The 24,739-nt window shown below is 34.0% G+C and overlaps 1 protein-coding gene across 1 annotated transcript in view; it reads right to left on the bottom strand.

Annotated features, from left to right (window-relative positions):
* Window positions 1–24,739, bottom strand: part of LOC133644662 (PR domain zinc finger protein 5-like) — a 77,092-nt gene that overhangs the window by 33,387 nt on the left and 18,966 nt on the right. The window contains exons 6-13 of the mRNA XM_062039337.1: window positions 24,591–24,683; window positions 24,397–24,518; window positions 22,822–22,901; window positions 19,713–19,797; window positions 19,474–19,631; window positions 17,361–17,454; window positions 14,502–14,662; window positions 3,741–3,834 (exon numbers count right to left, since the gene is read on the bottom strand). Of these exons, the coding sequence (XP_061895321.1) occupies window positions 3,741–3,834; window positions 14,502–14,662; window positions 17,361–17,454; window positions 19,474–19,631; window positions 19,713–19,797; window positions 22,822–22,901; window positions 24,397–24,518; window positions 24,591–24,683 (887 nt within the window). The remainder of the gene's footprint in view (window positions 1–3,740; window positions 3,835–14,501; window positions 14,663–17,360; window positions 17,455–19,473; window positions 19,632–19,712; window positions 19,798–22,821; window positions 22,902–24,396; window positions 24,519–24,590; window positions 24,684–24,739) is intronic.

Here is a 24,739-nt window from a genome sequence, read left to right on the forward strand (position 1 = left end):
AACACAACTGCAGTAATATTTGCAACATAACCGCAGTAATATTTGCAACACAACTGCAGTAATATTTGCAACACAACTGCAGTAATATTTGCAACATAACTGCAGTAATATTTGCAACATAACTGCAGTAATATTTGCAACACAACTGCAGTAATATTTGCAACATAACTGCAGTAATATTTGCAACATAACTGCAGTAATATTTGCAACACAACTGCAGAAATATTTGCAACATAACTGCAGTAATATTTGCAACACAACTGCAATAATATTTGCAACATAACTGCAGTAATATTTGCAACATAACTTAAGTAATATTTGCAACATAACTGCAGTAATATTTGCAACATAACTGCAGTAATATTTGCAACATAACTGCAGTAATATTTGCAACATAACTGCAGTAATATTTGCAACATAACTGCAGTAATATTTGCAACATAACTGCAGTAATATTTGCAACATAACCGCAGTAATATTTGCAACATAACCGCAGTAATATTTGCAACATAACTGCAGTAATATTTGCAACATAACTGCAGTAATATTTGCAACATAACTGCAGTAAAATTTGCAACATAACTGCAGTAATATTTGCAACATAACTGCAGTAATATTTGCAACATAACTGCAGTAATATTTGCAACACAACTGCAGTAATATTTGCAACATAACTGCAGTAATATTTGCAACATAACTGCAGTAATATTTGCAACACAACTGCAGTAATATTTGCAACATAACTGCAATAATATTTGCAACATAACTGCAGTAATATTTGCAACATAACTGCAGTATTATTTGCAACATAACTGCAGTAATATTTGCAACATAACTGCAGTAATATTTGCAACATAACGGCAGTAATATTTGCAACATAACTGCAGTAATATTTGCAACACAACTGCAGTAATATTTGCAACATAACTGCAGTAATATTTGCAACATAACTGCAGTAATATTTGCAACATAACTGCAGTATTATTTGCAACATAACTGCAGTAATATTTGCAACATAACTGCAGTAATATTTGCAACATAACTGCAGTAATATTTGCAACATAACCGCAGTAATATTTGCAACATAACCGCAGTAATATTTGCAACACAACTGCAGTAATATTTGCAACATAACTGCAGTAATATTTGCAACACAACTGCAGTAATATTTGCAACATAACTGCAGTAATATTTGCAACACAACTGCAGTAATATTTGCAACATAACTGCAGTAATATTTGCAACATAACCGCAGTAATACTTGCAACATAACCGCAGTAATATTTGCAACATAACTGAAGTAATATTTGCAACATAACTGCAGTAATATTTGCAACATAACCGCAGTAATATTTGCAACATAACTGCAGTAATATTTGCAACATAACTGCAGTAATATTTGCAACATAACCGCAGTAATATTTGCAACATAACCGCAGTAATATTTGCAACATAACTGCAGTAATATTTGCAACATAACTGCAGTAATATTTGCAACATAACCGCAGTAATATTTGCAACATAACTGCAGTAATATTTGCAACATAACTGCAGTAATATTTGCAACATAACTGCAGTAATATTTGCAACATAACTGCAGTAATATTTGCAACATAACTGCAGTAATATTTGCAACATAACTGCAGTAATATTTGCAACATAACCGCAGTAATATTTGCAACATAACCGCAGTAATATTTGCAACATAACTGCAGTAATATTTGCAACATAACTGCAGTAATATTTGCAACATAACTGCAGTAATATTTGCAACACAACCGCAGTAATATTTGCAACATAACTGCAGTAATATTTGCAACATAACCGCAGTAATATTTGCAACATAACCGCAGTAATATTTGCAACACAACTGCAGTAATATTTGCAACATAACTGCAGTAATATTTGCAACATAACCGCAGTAATATTTGCAACATAACTGCAGTAATATTTGCAACATAACTGCAGTAATATTTGCAACATAACTGCAGTAATATTTGCAACATAACTGCAGTAATATTTGCAACATAACTGCAGTAATATTTGCAACATAACTGCAGTAATATTTGCAACATAACTGCAGTAATATTTGCAACATAACTGCAGTAATATTTGCAACACAACTGCAGTAATATTTGCAACATAACTGCAGTAATATTTGCAACATAACTGCAGTAATATTTGCAACATAACTGCAGTAATATTTGCAACATAACTGCAGTAATATACTTAACGTTCAAACTGGAAAACGTTGTTATTTTTTGCAAATATTAGCTAATTTGGAATTTGATGCCTGCAAAATGTTTCAAAAAAGCTGGCACAAGTGGCAAAAAAGACTGATAAAGTTGAGGAATGCTCATCAAAGACTTATTTGGAACATCCCACAGGTGAACAGGCTAATTGGGAACGGGTGGGTGCCATGATTGGGTATAAAAGCAGCTTCCATGAAATGCTCAGTCGTTCACAAACAAGGACGGGGCGAGGGTCACCACTTTGTCAACAAATGCGTGAGCAAACTGTCCAAAAGCTAAAGAACAACATTTCTCAACCAAGCTATTGCAAGGAATTTAGAGATTTCACCATCTACGCTCCGTAATATCATCAAAAGGTTCAGAGAATCTGGAGAAATCACTGCACGTAAGCCATGATATTACCGACCTTCGATCCCTCAGGCGGTACTGCATCAAAAAGCCACATCAGTGTGTAAAGGATATCACAACATGGGCTCAGGAACACTTCAGAAAACCACTGTCAGTAACTACAGTTGGTCGCTACATCTGTAAGTGCAAGTTAAAACTCTACTATGCAAAGTCAAAGCCATTTATCAACAACACCCAGAAACATTGTCGGCTTCACTGGGCCCGAGCTCATCTAAGATGGACTGATGCAAAGTGGAAAAGTGTTCTGTGGTCTGACGAGTCCACATTTCAAATTGTTTTTGGAAACTGTGGACATCGTGTCCTCCAGACCAAAGAAGAAAAGAATCTTTCGGACTGTTCTAGGCGCAAAGTGTAAAAGGCAGCATGTGTGATGGTATGGGGGTGTATTAGTGGCCAAGACATGGGTAACTTACACATCTGTGAAGGCACCATTAATGCTGAAAGGTACATACAGCTTTTGGAGCAACATATGTTGCCGTCCAAGCAACGTTATCATGGACGCCCCTGCTTATTTCAGCAAAACGATGCCATTGAAAATATGTGAAGGCTAAAATATGAGAAGGGAGACTGTTGAACAACTTAAGCTGCACATCAAGCAAGAATGGGAAATAATTCCACTTCAAAAATGTGTCTCAGTTCCCAAACCTTTACTGAGTGTTGTTAAAAGGAAAGGCCATGTAACACACTGGTAAAAATAGCCCTCTGACAACTTTTTTGCAATGTGTTGCTGCCATTAAATTCTAAGTTCATGATTATTTGCAAAAAAAATAACAAAGTTTCTCAGTGTGAACATGAAATATCTTGTCTTTGCTGTCTATTCAATTGAATATAAGTTGAAAAGGATTTGTTGTATTCTCTTTTTATTTAGCATTTACACAACGTGACAACTTCACTGCTTTTGGGGTTTGTCCATCAAGTATTGACAAGAGTGTTGATGAACACCAGTATGGATAAGAACATGGGTGTTGGCATCACTATGGGTACAATCCAAACAATTTCCATCCCTGGTCCGGACCAACAAAGAGGGTGTGGAACAAAAAGTTGGAGTCTATAAATAAACTCTGTGGTTGTGTCACTGACCTGTGTGGCTGCGGATGTGGACCCTCAGCGTGCCGTTGCTGGCAAACTTCTGTCCGCAGTAGGGACAGATCTTCTCCTTCTCGCCCGTGTGCGTCTGCAAACACCGAGAGGCCACACAGTTGGAGAGGAAAAGTGATTTTCCCCCTCACGCGAGACATACTGTAGCTACAACTCAACCTATGGAAGTCTACAAAACTTTTTAATGGCAGAAACACAAACTGTGCAATAGTTCCCCCCAAATCATTTTCAGAGTGTGATATTTGGTGTGAAGTAATTGAAGCCTTAATTATGTCAATAATTCATAACAACATTGATTTTGATTCATTATTATTTATGGAGTTTTCATCCAAAAGAGCCTCATTCATAAAAGTGTTAAAAATGAGACTATCATTTTATTTTTATTTAACACTTAAGTCTTAATTTAACACTTAACTTCAGATTTAACTGTTGATTATAAGTTTGTATTTGTTTTACGATTTGTGTGTTTATGCCCTTTTTGTCATAGAAAACGTATAGTTTTTTTATATTGCAGACACACGAAATGTGCAATATTTTACCCCTAAAATACTTATTTGGTGTGAAGTAATTGAAGCCTTAAATATGTCAATAATTCATAACAACATTGATTCATTATTATTTATGGAGCAACAACACTTTTTTGTTTTAAATCCCACTAAAATTCCCAGGGTTTCAAAAGGGCCTCATTAATAAAAGTGTTAAAAATAAGTCCTACGTTTTTATTTTTATTTAACACTTAAGTCTCAAGATCAACTTCAAATCTAACTGTCGATTATAAATTTGTATTTTTTTGTTTATGCCCTTTTTGTCATAGAAAACGTTTAGTTTTTTATATTGCAAATACACAAAATATGCAATATTTTACCCCCCAAAATACTTGTAAGTGTATCATTTGATCATTGATTCATTATTTTTTATGGAGCAACAACACTTTTTTGTTTTAAATCCCACTAAAATTCCCAGGGATCCAAAAGGGCCTCATTCATAAAAGTGTTAAAAATAAGTCATACATTTTTATTTTTATTTAACACTTAAATCTTGAGATTAACTTCGGATCTAACTGTTATAAGTTTTATGTTTTGTTTGTTGGTTTATGCCCTTTTTGTCATAGAAAAATTTTAGTTTTTTATATTGCAAACTCATAAAATATGCAATCTTTTACCCCCAAAATACTTATTTAATGTGAAGTAATTGAAGCCTTAAATATGTCAATAATTCATAACATTGATTTTGATTCATTATTATTTATGGAGCAACAACACTTTTTTGTTTTAAATCCCACTAAAATTCTCAGGGATCCAAAAGGGCCTCATTCATAAAAGTGTTAAAAATAAGTCATACACTTTTATTTTTATTTAACACTTAATTCTTGAGATTAACTTCAAATCTGTCGATTATAAATTTGTATTTATTTGTTTATGCCCTTTTTGTCATAGAAAACGTTTAGTTTTTTATATTGCAAATACACAAAAAATGCAATATTTTACCCCCCAAAATACTTGTAAGTGTATCATTTGATCATTGATTCATTATTATTTATGGAGCAACGACACTTTTTTGTTTTAAATACCACTAAAATTCGATCCAAAAGAGCCTCATTCATAAAAGTCATACATTTTTATTTTTATTTAACACTTAAGTCTCGAGATTAACTTTAGATCTAACTGTTATAAGTTTTAGGTTTTGTTTGTTTGTTTATGCCCTTTTTGTCATAGAAAAATTATAATTTTTTATATTGCAAAAACACAAAATATGCAATCTTTTAACCCCAAAATATTTATTTGGTGTGACGTTATTGAAGCCTTAAATATGTCAATAATTCATAACAACATTGATTCATTATTATTTATGGAGCAAAGACACTTTTTTGTTTTAAATCCTACTAAAATTCCCAGGGTTTCAAAAGGGCCTCATTCATAAAAATGTTAAAAATAAGTCCAAAATGTTTATTTTTATTTAACACTTAAGTCTCTAGATCAACTTCAGATATAACTGTCGATTATAAGTTTGTATTTTTTTATGTTTTTTTGTTTATGCCTTTTTTGTCATAGAAAACTTATAGTTTTTTATATTGCAAACACACAAAATATGCAATATTTTACCCCCCAAAAAACTTGTAAGTGTACCATTTGATCATTGATTCATTATTATTTTTGAAGCAACAACACTTATTTGTTTTAAATCCCACTAAAATTCCCAAGGATCCAAAAGGGCCTCATTCATAAAAGTGTTAAAAATAAGTCATACATTTTTATTTTTATTTAACACTTAAGTCTCTAGATCAACTTCAGATCTATCTGTTATACGGTTTTTGTTTTGTTTGTTTGTTTATGCCTTTTTTGTCATAGAATACTTATAGTTTTTTATATTGCAAACACACAAAATATGCAATCTTTTACTCCCAAAATACTTATTTGGTGTGAAGTTATTGAAGACTTAAATATGTCAATAATTCATAACAACATTGATTCATTATTATTTTTGGAGCAACAACACTTTTTTGTTTTAAATCCCACTAAAATTCTCAGGAATCCAAAATGGCCTAAAAGTGTTACAAATAAGTAATTTGTTTTTTTTTAACAATTAAGTCTTAATGCAACACTTAACTTCAGATTTAACTGTCAATTATACATTGTATGTTTTGTTTGTTTGTTTATGCCCTTTTTGTCATGGAAAACTTATAGTTTTTTATACTGCAAACACACAAAATATGCAATCTTTTACCCCCAAAATACTTATTTGGTGTGAAGTAATCGAAGCCTTAAATATGTCAATAATTCATAACATTGATTTTGACTCATTAATATTTATGGAGTTTGTTTTAAATCCCACTAAAATTCTCAGGGATTCAAAAGGGCCTCATTCATAAAAGTGTGAAAAATATGTCATACTTATGTTATTTTTATTTAACACTTAAGTCTCGAGATTAACTTCAGATCTAACTGTTATAAGTTTTAGGTTTTGTTTGTTAGTTTTTGCCCTTTTTGTCATAGAAAACATATGGTTTTTTATATTGCAAACACAAAATATGCAATCTTTTACTCCCAAAATACTTATTTGGTGTGAAGTAATTGAAGCCTTAAATATGTCAATAATTCATAACAACATTGATTCATTATTATTTATGGAGCAACGACACTTTTTTGTTTTGAATCCCACTAAAATTCCCAGGGATCCAAAAGGGCCTCATTCATAAAAGTGTTAAAAATAAGTCATACATTTTTATTTTTATTTAACACTTAAATCTCAAGATCAACTTCAGATCTATCTGTCGATTATAAGTTTGTATTTTTTTCATGTTTTCTTTGTTTATGCCCTTTTTGTCATAGAAAACTTATAGTTTTTTATATTACAAACACACAAAATACACAATCTTTTAACCCCAAAATATTTATTTGGTGTGAGGTAATTGAAGCCTTAAATATGTCAATAATTCATAACAACATTGATTCATTATTATTTATGGAGCAAAGACACTTTTTTGTTTTAAATCCCACTAAAATTCTCAGGAATCCAAAATGGCCTATAAGTGTTACAAATAAGTCATTTGGTTTTTTTTTAACAATTAAGTCTTAATGCAACACTTAACTTCAGATTTAACTGTCAATTATACATTGTATGTTTTGTTTGTTTGTTTATGTCCTTTTTGTCATGGAAAACTTATAGTTTTTTATACTGCAAACACACAAAATATGCAATCTTTTACCCCCAAAATACTTATTTGGTGTGAGGTAATTGAAGCCTTAAATATGTCAATAATTCATAACATTGATTTTGACTCATTATTATTTATGGAGTTTGTTTTAAATCCCACTAAAATTCTCAGGGATTTCAAAAGGGCCTCATTCATAAAAGTGTTGAAAATAAGTCATACATTTTTATTTTTATTTAACACTTAAGTCTCTAGATTAACTTCAGATCTAACTGTTATAAGTTTTAGGTTTTGTTTGTTTGTTTAGGCCCTATTTGTCATAGAAAACATAGTTTTTTATATTGCAAACACAAAATATGCAATCTTTTACCCCCAAAATACTTATTTGGTGTGAAGTCATTGAAGCCTTAAATATGTCAATAATTCATAACAACATTGATTCATTATTATTTATGGAGCAACAACACTTTTTTTTTTAAATCCCACTAAAATTCTCATGGATCCAAAAGAGCCTCATTCATAAAAGTGTTAAAAATAAGTCATACAATTTTATTTTTATTTAACACTTAATTCTTGAGATTAACTTCAGATCTAACTGTTATAAGTTTTATGTTTTGTTTGTTGGTTTATGCCCTTTTTGTCATAGAAAAATTTAAGTTTTTTATATTGCAAACACACAAAATATGCAATCTTTTACCCCCAAAATACTTATTTGGAGTGAAGTAATTGAAGCCTTAAATATGTCAATAATTCATTACATTGATTTTGATTCATTATTATTTATGGAGCAGCGACACTTTTTTGTTTTAAATCCCACTAAAATTCCCAGGATTTCAAAAGGGCCACATTCATAAAAGTGTTAAAAATAAGTCATACATTTTTATTTTTATTTAACACTTAAATCTCTACATCAACTTCAGATCTATCTGTCGATTATACGTTTGTATTTTTTTAATGTTTTCTTTGTTTATGCCCTTTTTGTCATAGAAAACTTATAGTTTTTTATATTACAAACACACAAAATACGCAATCTTTTAACCCCAAAATATTTATTTGGTGTGAAGTAATTGAAGCCTTAAATATGTCAATAGTTCATAACAACATTGATTGTGATTCATTATTATTTATGGAGCAACAACAGTTTTTTGTTTTAAATCCCACAAAAATTCTCAGGGATCCAAACGAGCCTCATTCATAAAAGTGTTAAAAATAAGTCAGACATTTGTTATTTTTATTTAACACTTAAGTCTCTAGATCAACTTCAGATCTAACTGTTATAAGTTTTAGGTTTTGTTTGTTTGTTTTTCCCCTTTTTGTCATAGAAAACGTATAGTTTTTTATATTGCAAACACACAAAATATGCAATCTTTTACCCCCAAAATACTTATTTGGTGTGAAGTAATTGAAGACTTAAATGTGTCAATAGTTCATAACAACATTGATTTTAAATCATTATGTTTGGAGTCAATAAAGTATTAAAGTAATAAGTAGCCTGCATGGCAGATTTGTGTTCCAAAAGTCAACATTGCAACTTTGTTGTTGTTACATTGTGACTTGTGACGCAGGCCAGCAAACATGAAGTATGTCTGCAGGGAAGGAAGGGCAATTTCAACTTCACACGGAATTACTGGAAAATATGTGGTACTATGTTATTACTATTATGGCGTGTATTTAACCCGTGGAAAGTATTTGATAGTATATTATTACTATTATAGCGTGTTCTAACGAGTGGAAAGCGAGCCTGTAATTAGCACTGACAGAAGAGCTCACCTACAAAGTCAAATACTCCTACTTCTGTTCACATACTTTGTTACTCACGTGTGACTTTTACAGTAATACACAACATTGTGTTTCATGTAGTAGTGAATACATTTGTTATTGTACTTCATTTTCAACCTACTTCTGTCCACATACTTTGTTACTCACGTGTGACTTTTACAGTAATACACAACATTGTGTTTCATGTAGTAGTGAATACATTTGTTATTGTACTTCATTTTCAACCTACTTCTGTTCACATACTTTGTTACTCACGTGTGACTTTTACAGTAATACACAACATTGTGTTTCATGTAGTAGTGAATACATTTGTTATTGTACTTCATTTTCAACCTACTTCTGTTCACATACTTTGTTACTCATGTGTGACTTTTACAGTAATACACAACATTGTGTTTCGTGTAGTAGTGAATACATTTGTTATTGTACTTCATTTTCAACCTACTTCTGTTCACATACTTTGTTACTCACGTGTAGTAGTGAATACATTTGTTATTGTACTTCATTTTCAACCTACTTCTGTTCACATACTTTGTTACTCACGTGTGACTTTTACAGTATTACACAACATTGTGTTTCATGTAGTAGTGAATACATTTGTTATTGTACTTCATTTTCAAGGCATGTGAAAAAAGGATATTCTCAATGATGGGTTGTTTTGTGTAGAATTTTGAGGGGAAAATGTATGTATTTGAATTTGTAATAGCTGTGATCATATTTCATGTACAACATGTATGTAAGATGAAAAGTGTTTACATGTTTATGTTTGCACCTTTTTGGACGACATGTGGACGTCTCTGGTATACACAGTTTGATTTATTTAAAGCCCAGCAAGAGGGCTATTACTTTTGTGTCTATGTAAGACATCTATTACTTTTGTGTCTATGTAAGACATCTATAACGTTTGTATCTACCTAAGACATCTATTAGTTTTATATCTATGTAAGACATCTAACACTTTTGTATCTATGTAAGACATCTATTACTTTTGTGTCTATGTAAGACGTCTATAACGTTTGTATCTACCTAAGACATCTATTAGTTTTATATCTATGTAAGACCTCTATTACTTTTGTGTCTACATAAGACATCTATTAGTTGTGTGTCTATGTAAGACATCTACTACTTTTGTGTCTATGTAAGACATCTATTACTTTTGTGTCTACGTAAGACATCTATTAGTTTTGTGTCTATGTAAGACATCTATTACTTTTGTGTCTATGTAAGACATCTATTACTTTTGTGTCTATCAATCAATCAATCAATCAATGTTTATTTATATAGCCCTAAATCACAAGTGTCTCAAAGGGCTGTACAAGCCACAACGACATCCTCGGTACAGAGCCTATGTAAGACATATATTAGTTTTGTGTCTATGTAAGACCTCTATTAGTTTTGTGTCTATGTAAGACCTCTATTACTTTTGTGTCTATGTAAGACATTTATTAGTTTTGTATCTGTTAGACATCTATTAGTTTTGTATCTATGTAAGACGTCTATTTCTTTTGTATCTATGTAAGACATCTATTATTTTTGTATCTACGTAAGACCTCTATTATTTTTGTGTCTATGTAATACATATATTAGTGTTGCATCTATGTAAGACACCTGTTACTTTTGTGTCTATGTAATACTTCTATTAGTGTTGTATCTATGTAAGACATCTATTAGTTTCGTATCTACATAAGACCTCTATTAGTTTTGTGTTTATGTAAGACATCTATTAGTGTTGTATCTATGTAAGACATCTACTAGTTTTGTATCTATGTAAGACATCTACTAGTTTTGTATCTATGTAAGACATCTATTACTTTTGTATGTGTGTAAGACATCTATTAGTGTTGTATCTATGTAAGACATCTAACACTTTTGTGTCTATGTATGCCGTGCCAGCAACTTGAGGGTTGCAGGTTCAATTCCCGCTTCCGCCATCCTAGTCACTGCCGTTGTGTCCTTGGGCAAGACACTTTACCCACCTGCTCCCAGTGCCACCCACACTGGTTTAAATGTAACTTAGATATTGGGTTTCACAATGTAAAGCGCTTTGAGTCACTTGAGAAAAAGCGCTATATAAATGTAATTCACTTCACTTCACTTCTATAAGTGTTGTGATTATGTAAGACATCTATTAGTGTTGTATCTATGTAAGACATCTATTAGTTTTGTATCTATGTAAGACATCTATTAGTGTTGTATCTATGTAAGACATCTAACACTTTTGTGTCTATGTAAGACATATATTACTTGTGTATCTATGTAAGACATCTATAAGTGTTGTGATTATGTAAGACATCTATTAGTGTTGTATCTATGTAAGACATCTATTAGTTTTGTATCTATGTAAGACATCTATTAGTGTTGTATCTATGTAAGACATCTAACACTTTTGTGTCTATGTAAGACATCTATTACTTTTGTATCTACGTACAACATCTATTTGTGTTGTATCTATGTAAAACATCTATTAGTGTTGCATCTATGTAAGACATCTATTACTTTTGTGTCTATGTGAGATATCTATTAGTGTTGTATCTATGTAAGACATCTATTAGTTTTGTATCTATGTAAGACATCTATTACTTTTGTGTCAATGTAAGACATCTATTAGTGTTGTATCTATGTAAGACATCTACTAGTTTTGTATCTATGTAAGACATCTATTAGTTTCATATCTATGTAAGACCTCTATTAGTTTTGTGTCTATGTAAGACATCTATTAGTGTTGTATCTATGTAAGACATCTACTAGTTTTGTATATATGTAAGACATCTATTAGTTTTGTATCTATGTAAGACATCAATTAGTTTTGTATCTATGTATGACATCTATTACTTTTGTGTCTATGTAAGAAATATATTAGTTGTGTATCTATGTAAGACATCTATTAGTTTTGTATCTATGTAAGACATCAATTAGTTTTGTATCTATGTAAGACATCAATTAGTTTTGTGTCTATGTAAGGCATCTATTAGTTGTGTATCTATGTAAGACATCTATTAGTGTTGTATCTATGTAAGACATCTATTAGTTTTGTATCTATGTAAGACGTCAATTAGTTTTGTGTCTATGTAAGGCATCTATTAGTTGTGTATCTATGTAAGACATATATTAGTTGTGTATCTATGTAAGACATCTATTAGTTTTGTGTCTATGTAAGACATCAATTAGTTTTGTATCTATGTAAGACATCAATTAGTTTTGTGTCTATGTAAGGCATCCAATAGTGTGTCTATGTAAAACATCTATTAGTTTCATTTTTATGTAAGACCTCTATTAGTTTTGTGTTTATGTCAGACATAATTAGTTTTGTGACTATGTAAGACATCTAACACTTTTGTATCTATGTAAGACATCTATTACTTTTGTGTCTATGTAAGACATCTATTAATGTTGTATCTATGTAAGACATCTATTAGTTTTGTATCTATGTAAGACATCTACTAGTTTTGTATCTATGTAAGACATATATTAGTTTCGTATCTATGTAAGACCTCTATTAGTTTTGTGTTTATGTAAGACATCCATTAGTTTTGTGTCTATATAAGACATATATTAGTGTTGTATCTATGTAAGACATATATTAGTGTTGTAGCTATGTAATACATCTAGTAGTTTTGTATCTATTTAAGACATCTATTAGTTTCGTATCTATGTTAGACCTCTATTAGTTTTGTTTTTATGTAAGACATCAATTAGTTTTGTGTCTGTGTAAGACATCTATTAGTTTTGTATCTATGTAATACCTCTATTAGTTTTGTGTTTATGTAAGACATCAATTATTTTCATGTCTATGTAAGACATCTATTAGTTTTGTATCTATGTAAGACATCTATTACTTTTGTATGTATGTAAGACATCTATTAGTGTTATATCTATGTAAGACATCTACTAGTTTTGTATCTATGTAAGACATCTATTACTTTTGTATGTGTGTAAGACATCTATTAGTGTTATATCTATGTAAGACATCTACTAGTTTTGTATCGATGTAAGACATCTATTAGTTTTGTGTCTATGTAAGACATCTATGTAATGTTAGCATGCAGCTCACATAGCTATGCTAGTGTTGCTAATGTGTGTGTCCTCCTGTCCCACACCCTCATGTTACATAGTTGTATGTGATACATGACATGTATTACATTGGACAAGTACACACTAACTGTGTATATGTCAGAAGTACACAATTGTACTAGTTGGTGACACTCACTGTCAGCTCATTAGCCTTAAAGCTACACACACACACACACACACACACACACACACACACACACACACACACACACACACACACACACACATACATGTCTTGCCTACTTTGTGTGGACCCACGTTTGGTTAGTGGGTTGTGAGGGCCCCCATTTCCACTATAGCTAGAATGATGAAAAAATATACATCTAGCCCTAGATGGGAGTAGAGAGTTGCAACTAGGGATGTCAGATAATGGCCTTTTGCCGATATCCAATATTCCGATATTGTCCAACTCTTTAATTACCGATACCGATATCAACTGATACCGATATCAACCGATATATGCAGTCGTGGAATGAACACATTATTATGCCTAATTTGGACAACCAGGTATGGTGAAGATAAGATACTTTTTTTAAAAAATTAATAAAATAAGATAAATAAATTAAAAACATTTTCTTGAATAAAAAAGAAAGTACAACAATATAAAAACAGTTACATAGAAACTAGTAATTAATGAAAATTAGTAAAATTAACTGTTAAAGGTTAGTACTATTAGTGGAGCAGCAGCACGCACAATCATGTGTGCTTACGGACTGTATCCCTTGCAGACTGTATTGATATATATTGATATATAATGTAGGAAGCAGAATATTAATAACAAAAAAGATACAACCCTTTTGTATGAATGAGTGTAAATGGGGGAGGGAGGTTTTTTGGCTTGGTGCAATAATTGTATGTGTATCTTGTGTTTTTATGTTGATTTAATAAAAACAAAAAAAACAAAAACAACAACAACAAAAAACGATACCGACAATTAAAAAAACGATACCGATAATTTCCGATGTTACATTTTAAAGCATTTATCGGACATCCCTAGTTGCAACCTCACTTCAGAATGCAAAACACACAAAGTAAAAAAATTTTTTTTTACTTTTGTAGTTGTGAGGACCAGGCAAATGTCCTCACAAGTTAAAAGATCCTCACAGAAAGGTGGTTTATCAAGTGTATGTCCACACAAGGATGGTGAGACAAGTGCACACACACACACACACACACACACACACACACACACACACACACACACACACACAGCAGCATGAAGTGCAACATGTCCGCCTCACCTTCTTGTGGCTCTTGAGGACGGAGGGCGTGACGAAGGCCTTCTCACACAGGTCACACTTGTACTTCTTGTGGCCGTCGTGCACCACCTGGATGTGCACGTTGAGCGTGTCCTTCCGCTTGAAGGTGGCGTTGCACTGGTCACACTTGAAGGTCCTCTCGCCTGCGCGCGCACACGCACACACACACACACACACACACACACACACAAGCATGTGTCAGGTCATGGTTGTGTTGACAGGACACCTCACTGGCACACAGCACTTGTTGCCATTGTACGCAGATGATTGCATTTCCACTTCCTGTGTGTGTGTGTGTGTGTGTGTGTGTGTGTGTGTGTGTGTGTGTGTGTGTGTGTGTGTGTGTGTGTGTGTGTGTGTGTGTGTGTGTGTGTGTGTGTGTGTGTGTGTGTGCGCTCCATCCAGGCATATTAATAACCTCCAAAGGATGTTTCCTGGCGCCTGAATGGGGAGTAGAGGTGCTGTGGTCTGTCAGTCCACACATTAGTACAGCAGCAAATAACCACCAAGGTCAACATCCAGGATGGACGCCTCACTAAATGACTAACATTGGCCCTGCGCCAACAAGAGAAACACAATGAATGCATCCGTCAATTGCCATGTCATTGAGTACCAGCCTGGAGAGAGAGAGAGTGGAGGAGAGGGTCAAGTTAAGTTTCAGTTTCGATCCCTGCCAGGTAGGCCAGTCAGGATTGTTGTACGTCAGGAAGGACGGAGGTGCTGCGCCTCTATTTAACTCCTCGCTCAATCACAATCTTTGTTTGGGGGGAAAAAGGGAGGGAAAAAAAACAGAAAAGAAAGGAGAGAAAAAAAACAATCTTTGTTTTGGCGGAGATGAGAGCGCGGCCGCCAACACGCTGACAGTGCAGAGATCCTTTCCAGTGAGAAGTTGCATCAAGTAAGAAACATTACAAAGATAAATGTAACCTGGTGGCAATATTGTGTCTTCAAAGGGGATGGCAATATGAGCCCATCAACACCGACAAACCAGCCAGAATGACAACAAAAAGACAACGTCTGACCTTAGATGGACTTTAAGATGTTCAATATTCCTGTGTTTGGTACTTTCACTTCATGTCTAGTGCTCTTATTTCTAGTTTCTACTTCCTGTGTTTTGTACTTTCACTTCCTGTCCAGTGCTCTTATTTCTAGTTTCTACTTTCTGTGTTGGGTACTTTCACTTCCTGTCCAGTGCTCTTATTTCCACTTCCTACTTCCTGTGCTTGGTACTTACACTTCCTGTCCAGTGCTCTTATTTCCACTTTCTACATCCTGTGCTTGGTACTTTCACTTCCTGTCCAGTGCTCTTATTATTATATTCTACTTCCTGTGTTTGGTACTTTCACTTCCTGCCCAGTGCTCTTGTTTCTAGTTTCTACTTCCTGTATTTGGAGAATCACTTCCTGTCCAGTGCTCTTATTTCTAGTTTCTACTTTCTGTGTTTGGTACGTTCACTTCCTGTTAAGTGCTGTTATTTCCACTTTCTACTTCCTGTGTTTGGTACTTTCACTTCCTGTCCAGTGCTCTTATTTCTAGTTTCTACTTTCTGTGTTTGGTACTTTCACTTCCTGTCCAGTGCTCTTATTATTAGATTCTACTTCCTGTGTTGGGTACTTTCACTTCCTGTCTAATGCTCTTATTTCTAGTTTCTACTTCCTGTGCCTGGTACTTTCACTTCCTGTCGAGTGCTCTTATTTCGACTTTGTACTTCCTGTGTTTGGTGTTTCACTTCCTGTCTTGGTGCTCTTATTTCTAGTTCCTTCTTACTGTGTTTGGTGTTTCACTTCCTGTCCAGTTCTGTTATTTCTAGTTTTCTACTTCCTGTGTTTGGTACTTTCACTTCCTGTCGAGTGCTCTTATTTGTAGTTTCTACTTCCTGTGTTTGGTAATTTTTACTTCCTGTCCAGTGCTTTTATTTCTACTTTCTACTTCCTGTGTTTTGTACTTTCACTTCCTGTCCAGTGCTCTTATTTCTACTTTCTAATTCCTGTGTTTGGTACTTTCACTTCCTGTCCAGTGCTCTTATTTCTACTTTCTAATTCCTGTGTTTGGTACTTTCAAATCATGTCCAGTGCTCTTATTTCTACTTTTTACTTCCTGTGTTTGGAACGTTCACTTACTGTCCAGTGCTCTTATTTGTAGTTTCTACTTCCTGTGTTTGGTACTTTCACATCCTGTCCAGTGTTATTTGTAGTTTCTACTTCCTGTGTTTGGTACTTTCTCTTCCTGTCCAGTGCTCTTATTTCTAGTCTACTTTCTGTGTTTGGTGTTTCACTTCCTGTCCTGGTGCTCTTGTTTTGTCGGTGTTTCCTGTGTGCTCTCTGTGTTTTGAAGCAGCTTTACTTTCTGTTCCATGTCCTGCCAGCACACCTGAGTCTCATAACTGACTTCTATTTACTTCCACCTGGCAATTATGTTTTTTCTGAAAAGGTTGCAGGCCAACTGCCAAAATCATTGGACATCTGAGAGATGGTGGAACCTTTAGCTCACTAGTACTGTTCCTGTTTCTACTTCAAACATCAAGTGTTCCACTGGACCTGCAGTCACTTTACAACTGAAGAATGTGGGAGGATTCTTCTGACTTCTAGTTTCTTTGAAATGTTGCATGAGTAACAGACCACACAATTATCTATAAAACGGGGGGAGGTCCCTCAGGACTTCAAACCAGACCCAGGCAACTAAAGTCCCGTCTCAGTTCTCAGGTGCACCTCCAGAGTGCTGGAAAAACTGCTGGCAGGTTATCTAACTGTTTGTTTTTTTTTGCAAATGTTGCAACCGTTTACCCCAGAGTAGATGTAGATGGTGCTTCTTACTGTGTACTATGTATACGGTGCTGCTTACTGTTGTGGATGAGTAGGTGGCGCTGTAGAGAGAAGGGTGTGCGAAAGAGAGCCTTGCACTCCTCGCACTGGAAGGGTCTCTCCTCCGAGTGTGTCTGCAGAGACAACATGTGATTGAGAAATGAATATTATATGGAAGTAAACATCTGGACAAGAATTGAAGTTGTTTTTTTACATTATTTTGTAGGAGAGGTGGGAGCAGTAGTGACATAATGTTTGATGTTGTGTTTCATTCAGCAGCAAACACCTTTGTTATGTGTCTAAGGACTGGAGTTACTCAAATAAAAAAATAATTTTAAAGTTCAAAAATAATTTTCTTCAATTAAAAAAAGATTCACAAGAATAAAAAAAATAGATTCTGCAAGTAAAAAAAACTATTCCCAAGTATAAAAGCAAATTTCTGCAAGTAAAAAAAACTATTCCCAAGTATAAAAGCAAATTTCTGCAGGTAAAAAAAAAATGATTTAAAAGTATAAAAAATAATTTCTTCAATTAAAAATAAATATTTGTGAGTAAAAAAAAAAAAGTTTTCAATTAAAAAAAAACAATTCGCAAGTATAAAAACATCCATCCCATCCCATCCATTTTCTACCGCTTGTCCCAACAATAAAAAATAATTTCTGCAATTAAAAAAACTATTTGTGAGTGAAAAAACAATTTTGTTCAATTAAAAAAAGACTTACAAGTATAAAAAGTTAAAATAATATTGAATTAAAAAAAGATTCCCAAGTATAAAAACAATTTTCTGCAGGTAAAAAAAAAAAGATTTAAAAGTATAAATAAACATTTCTTCAATTAAAATGAAATATTTGTGAGTAAAAAAAAAAAGGTTTCAATTTAAAAAAAAACAATTCACAAGTATAAAAACATCCATCCCGTCCCATCCATTTTCTACCGCTTGTCCCAACGATAAAAAAATAATTTTGTCAATAAAAAAAATATTTCTGAGTAAAAAAAAAACAATTTTGTTCAATTAAAAAAAGGATAAAAAGTAAAAATATTCTTCAATTAAAAACGATTTGCAAGTACAAAAACAATTTTCTGCGGGTGAAAAATGTTTGGGGAAAGTATAGAAACTAATGTCTTCAATTAAAAAAAAATATTTGGTAGTAAAAACAAAAACCAAAAACATTTCTTCAATTAAAAAAAAATATTTGCAAGTAAAAAAAAAAAAAAGTTATTCAATTAAAAACACGATTCGCAAGTATAAAAATTATTTTAGGCAGGTAAAAGAAAAATTATAACTTAGTAGATGACACATGCTAACTTTTTTTGCAAATGTTGCAATGGTTTACCCCAGAGTCATATAACTTGGTAGATGACACATGCTAATTGTTAGCAAGCTAAAATAAGCATGCTAACATTAAAATGCTAACTTTTTTTTTGCAAATGTTGCAATCGTTTACACCAAAATCAAATAACTTGGTAGATGAAACATGCTTACTTTTTTTGGCAAATTTTGCAACTGTTTACCCCAGAGTCATTTAACTTAGTAGATGACACATGCTAATTGTTAGCATGCTAACCTTTTTTTGGCAAATTTTGCAAACGTTTACCCCAGAGTCATATAACTTAGTAGTTGACACATGCTAACTTTTTTTTGCAAAATTGCAACCATTTACCCCAGAGTCATATAACTTGGTAGATGACACATGCTAATTGTTAGCATGCTAACCTTTTTTTGGCAAATTTTGCAACCGTTTACCCCAGAGTCAAATAACTTGGTAGATGACACATGCTAACTTTTTTTGGCAAATTTTGCAACCGTTTACCCCAGAGTCATATAACTTGGTAGATGACACATGCTAATTGTTAGCATGCTAAAATAAGCATGCTAACATTAAAATGCTAATGATAATTATTTTGCAAATATTGCAATCATTTCACCAGAGTCATATAACTTGGTAGATGACACATGCTAACTGTTAGCATGCTAACCTTTTTTTTGGCAAATTTTGCAACTGTTTACCTCAGAGTCATGATGCTAAATGCTAAATTGTTTGCTAATTTTGAAAAAAGAGTCACTTGACTTGGTACATGACACATGCTAACGTTAGCATGCTATTGCTAACGTAATAGTGTATTTTCTCTAGTAGGTACCAACATGTTCTCACCTTCTTGTGGTTCTTGTAGACGTTCCTGTGGGCGAACTCCTTCCCACACAGTTTGCACTTGTAGGGCTTGTCCTCGCTGTGGATGATCTTGTGGGCCGTCACCTGGTCCAGGCGCTTGAAGGAGCGGCTGCAGATCTCGCAGGTGTACGGCCGCTTCTCTGTCGCCATGGGAACGCAGCGCAGTAGCAGGTGTCATGGGGAGGAGGGGGCGTGGCTGTCATGAGGAGGGCTGGTCTCACCTGAGTGTGTGATCATGTGACGCTTGAGCTGATTGGTGGAGATGAACTTCTTGTCGCAGGCGTGACATTCAAATATTTCATGGATCTGGAAGCAGACACAGTCCTGTTACCTAAAGTATCTGTTCATGTTCTGTGATCTGCTTCATGCTAACATGTTATTAATATTAGAGTTCAAGTACCAATGATAGTCACACACACACTAGGTGTGGTGAAATTTGTCCTCTGCATTTGACCCATCCCCTTGTTTACCCCCTGGGAGGTGAGGGGAGCAGTGGGCAGCAGCGGTGCCGCGCCCGGGAATCATTTTTGGTAATTTAACCCCCAACTCCAACCCTTGATGCTGAGTGCCAAGCAGGGAGGTAATGTTCATGGCCTTTTTTATATTCATGTTTGTCAGCATTCTATGATAACAACTCACTCCTGTTACCTCCTTACACTGTCGCTTTAAGTCCTGTTATCCTTCACTCCTGTTACTTACCTACACTGTTACCTTACACTCCTGTTACTTTTACTATTGTTACCTTACACTTTTGTTACTTACACTCCTGCTACTTACATTCCTGCTACTTACACTCCTGTTACTTACACTCCTGTTACTTTCTTCTCTTGTTTCTTTCACTCCTGTTACTTTCACTCCTGTTATTTTCACTCCTGTTATTTTCACTCCTGTTACTTTCACTCCTGTTACTTTTGCTATTGTTACTTTCATTCTTGTTACTTTCATTCTTGTTACTTTCACTCCTGTTACTTTCTTCTCTTGTTTCTTTCACTCCTGTTACTTTCACTCCTGTTGCTTACACTCCTGTTACTTTCACTCCTGTCACTTTCATCCTTGTTACTTTCATTCTTGTTACGTTCACTCTTGTTACTTTCACTATTGTTACTTTCACTCGTTACTTTCTCTCCATTTATTTTCATTCTTGTAATTTTCACTCCTGTTACTTTCACTCCTGTTACTTTCATTCTTGTTACTTTCATTCTTGTTACATTCACTCTTGTTACTTTCACTGTTACTTTAAATTATGTTATCTGCAGTCTGTTCATTTAATTCTTGTTACTTTCAGTCTGGATACTTTCAGTCCTGACGCCTAATACTTTGACTCCAGATACCACCTAATACTTCCACGCCTCTTATTTCCACTCCTGTTACTTTCACTCCTGTTACTTACACTCCTCTTACTTTCACTCTTGTTACTTACCTACACTGTTTCACTCTTGTTACTTTCAATCATGTTACTTACCTACACTGTTACCTTACTATTACTCCTGTTACTTACCTACACTGTTACTTTCACTCCTGTTACTTTCACTCTTGTTACTTTCAATCATGTTACTTACCTACACTGTTACCTTACTATTACTCCTGTTACTTTCACTCTTGTTACTTACCTACACTGTTACTTTCACTCCTGTTACTTTCAATCTTGTTACTTTTGCTCCTGTTACTTTAACTCCTGTTACTTACACTCCTTTTACTCCTGAGATGGGTAGGTCGTGAGTTCAAACCCCGGCCGAGTCATAACAAAGACTATAAAAATGGGAGCCATTACCTCCCTGCTTGGCACTCAGCATCAAGGGTTGGAATTGGGGGTTAAATCACCAAAAATGATTCCCGGGCGCGGTCATCGCTGCTGCCCACTGCTCCCCTCACCTCCCAGGGGGTGATCAAGGGTGATGGGTCAAATGCAGAGAATAATTTCGCCACACCTAGTGTGTGTGTGACTATCATCGGTACTTTACTTTGCTTTACCTACATCTTTCACTCCTGTTACTTTCACTCATCTTACTTTCACTCATCTTACATTCACTCATCTTACTTACACTCATCTTACTTACACTCATCTTACTTACACTCATCTTACTTACACTCTGGTTACTTTCACTCCTGTTGATTACACTCCTGTTAATTACACTCCTGTTACTTACCTACACTGTTGCCTTTCACTCTTGTTACTTTCACTCCTGTTACTTTCACTCCTGTTACCTTTCACTCCTGTTACTTACCTACACTGTTGCCTTTGTCTCATTTTACTTTCACTCATGTTACTTTCACTCCTCTTACTTTCACTCATCTTACTTTCACTCATCTTACATTCACTCATCTTACTTACACTCATCTTACTTACACTCATCTTATTTACACTCATCTTACTTACACTCATCTTACTTACACTCTGGTTACTTTCACTCCTGTTACTTACACTCCTGTTACTTACACTCCTGTTACTTTCACTCTTGTTACTTACCTACACTGCTGCCTTTGTCTCATTTTACTTTCACTCATCTTACATTCACTCATCTTACTTACACTCATCTTATTTACACTCATCTTATTTACACTCATCTTACTTACACTCATCTTACTTACACTCTGGTTACTTACACTCTGGTTACTTACACTCCTGTTACTTACACTCCTGTTACTTACACTCCTGTTACTTTCATTCTTGTTACTTTCACTCTTGTCACTTTCATTCTTGTCACTTTCACTCGTGTCACTTTCACTCGTGTCACTTTCACTCGTGTCACTTTCACTCGTGTCACTTTCACTCGTGTCACTTTCACTCGTGTCACTTTCACTCCTGTTACTTTCACTCTGTTACTTTAATTTCTGTTATTTGCAGTCTGTTACCATAAGTCCTGTTACTTTCACACATGTTCCTTTCATTCCTGTTACTTTCAGTCTGGATACTTTCAGTCCTGACTCCTAGTACTCTGACTCCAAAAACCACCTGATACTTCCGCTCCTCTTAATTTCACACCTGTTACTTTCACTCCTGTTAATTACATTGCTGTCATTGTCAAGTACTGATACTTTCACTCCTAGCACTTTCAGTCCTGTCATTTTTAATCCTGTCACTTTCAGTACAGATACTTTCAGTCCTGTCACTTTCAGTCCTGATACTTTCAGTCCTGATACTTACCCAGTACACATTATGAGTGTGCGTATAATCAGATTTAAACTTTGCAGAAATGTCCCAACACAACAGAAAAGAGGTTTACATGGAGAGTGGCAGTGATTCAGTGGAATGAATCAGTTGGTGAAAGACATGTTGTCATATCATTCATGTAATTATTGTGTGACATTGTAGTCTTTTGTGAGGCTCACCTTTCTATGTTCTTGTAGATTGAGAGAAGAGGAACACTTCCTGTTGCATATCGTACAGGTGAGCTTCCTTCTTGCACTCCCTAAAGTATAAACAAGACCAACATGACTTATATTATATTAATTTCATACATTGTTTATATATACACATATAAATATACATCATAAATCCATTTTCTACCGCTTGTCCCTTTTTGGAGTCGCGGGGGGTGATGGAGGCCATCTCAGCTGCATTGAAGGCAGTGTACACCCTGGACAAGTCACCACCTCATCACAGGGCCAACACATATATACATACCTGTATATTCATATATATAGACATATATATATACATATATACACATATATATTTATAATTACATATATACACATTTATATTTATACCTGCGAAACAGGCTTGTAGGGATGATATAACCTCTGTGTTTTTTCTGACCTAACGTATATTCCGCTCTACCCCGGTATTGAGCGCTGTATTAATTTTTACAAATTTAAAAATTACAAAAAATAAAGAAACCTCGACTATATATATATATATATATATATATATATATATATACACACACAGATATGTGTATATTAATATATATATATACAGTATATACATACATAAACATATATACATGTATATACACATATAAGTATCTATATATACATATACACATATGTATATATATATATATATATATATATATATATATATATATATATATATATATATGTGTGTATATATATATATACACATACATATATATATATTTGTATATGTGTGTGTGTGTGTGTGTGTATATATATATATATATATATATATATATATATGTGTATGTGTATATTAATATATATATATACAGTATATACATACATAAACATATATACATGTATATACACATATAAGTATCTATATATACATATACACATATGTATATATATATATATATATATATATATATATATATATATATATATATATATATAAGGGTATATATATATATATATATATATATATATATAAGGGTATATATATATATAAGGGTATATATATATATATATATATATATATATATATATATATATATATATATATATATATATATATATATATATATATATATATATATATATATATATATATATATATATATATATATATTGCCTTCACACTCAAATCTTTTTTAATTCCAATTATGGAGACTAAAATCTCATTCTGGATCATCTGGATCACATGACCCCAATCCGTCCTGTCTGAGGCACTTCCCCCCTTTTTTCCGCAATAAGCGCACGCACACACACACACACACACACACACACACACACACACACACACACACACACACACACACACACTCACACACACTCACACACACTCACACACACACACTCACACACAAACGCGCACGTGCAGACACAAAGGGGTCCTTAAATGCGTGCAGCAATATGAGGGTGTCCACCAGGGCCTGACTAGATGTATGCTGGCCTACATCCTGCCCTAAATAGCAGAGGAGTGAGGCCCTGAAGGTGCAACTCAGCAATTATGGAATGATTGGAGATGAAGAGGAGCAGAGGAGCACAGGTGTGTCTCACCTGTGTGCACGTTGCCTTTATGTTTCTTCAGAGCGTCCTTGCTCTTGAACCTTTTCCCGCAGCTCTCCTCCTTGCAGATGAACCTGGCGTCTCCTCTGCACGCCTCCTTGTGCTGCTCGAAGCTGCACCACAGGAGTCAGCAGCAAAGACTTAAACACAACTTACCTGGACTCTGAGACCGCACACAACCTTACCTGGACTCTGAGCTGAAGGTGCTGTGACACAACGAACACTGATGGGCCTTGGACTCTCCTGAAGGACTGGCTGCTTCTGAACAATGCAGCACGCTGTGGGGACATTCACAACACTAACTATGTCACAACATAAACTGTCACGACATAAA

This window comes from Entelurus aequoreus, linkage group LG27, assembly GCF_033978785.1.
Source record: "Entelurus aequoreus isolate RoL-2023_Sb linkage group LG27, RoL_Eaeq_v1.1, whole genome shotgun sequence".
Taxonomy (NCBI): Eukaryota; Metazoa; Chordata; class Actinopteri; order Syngnathiformes; family Syngnathidae; genus Entelurus; species Entelurus aequoreus.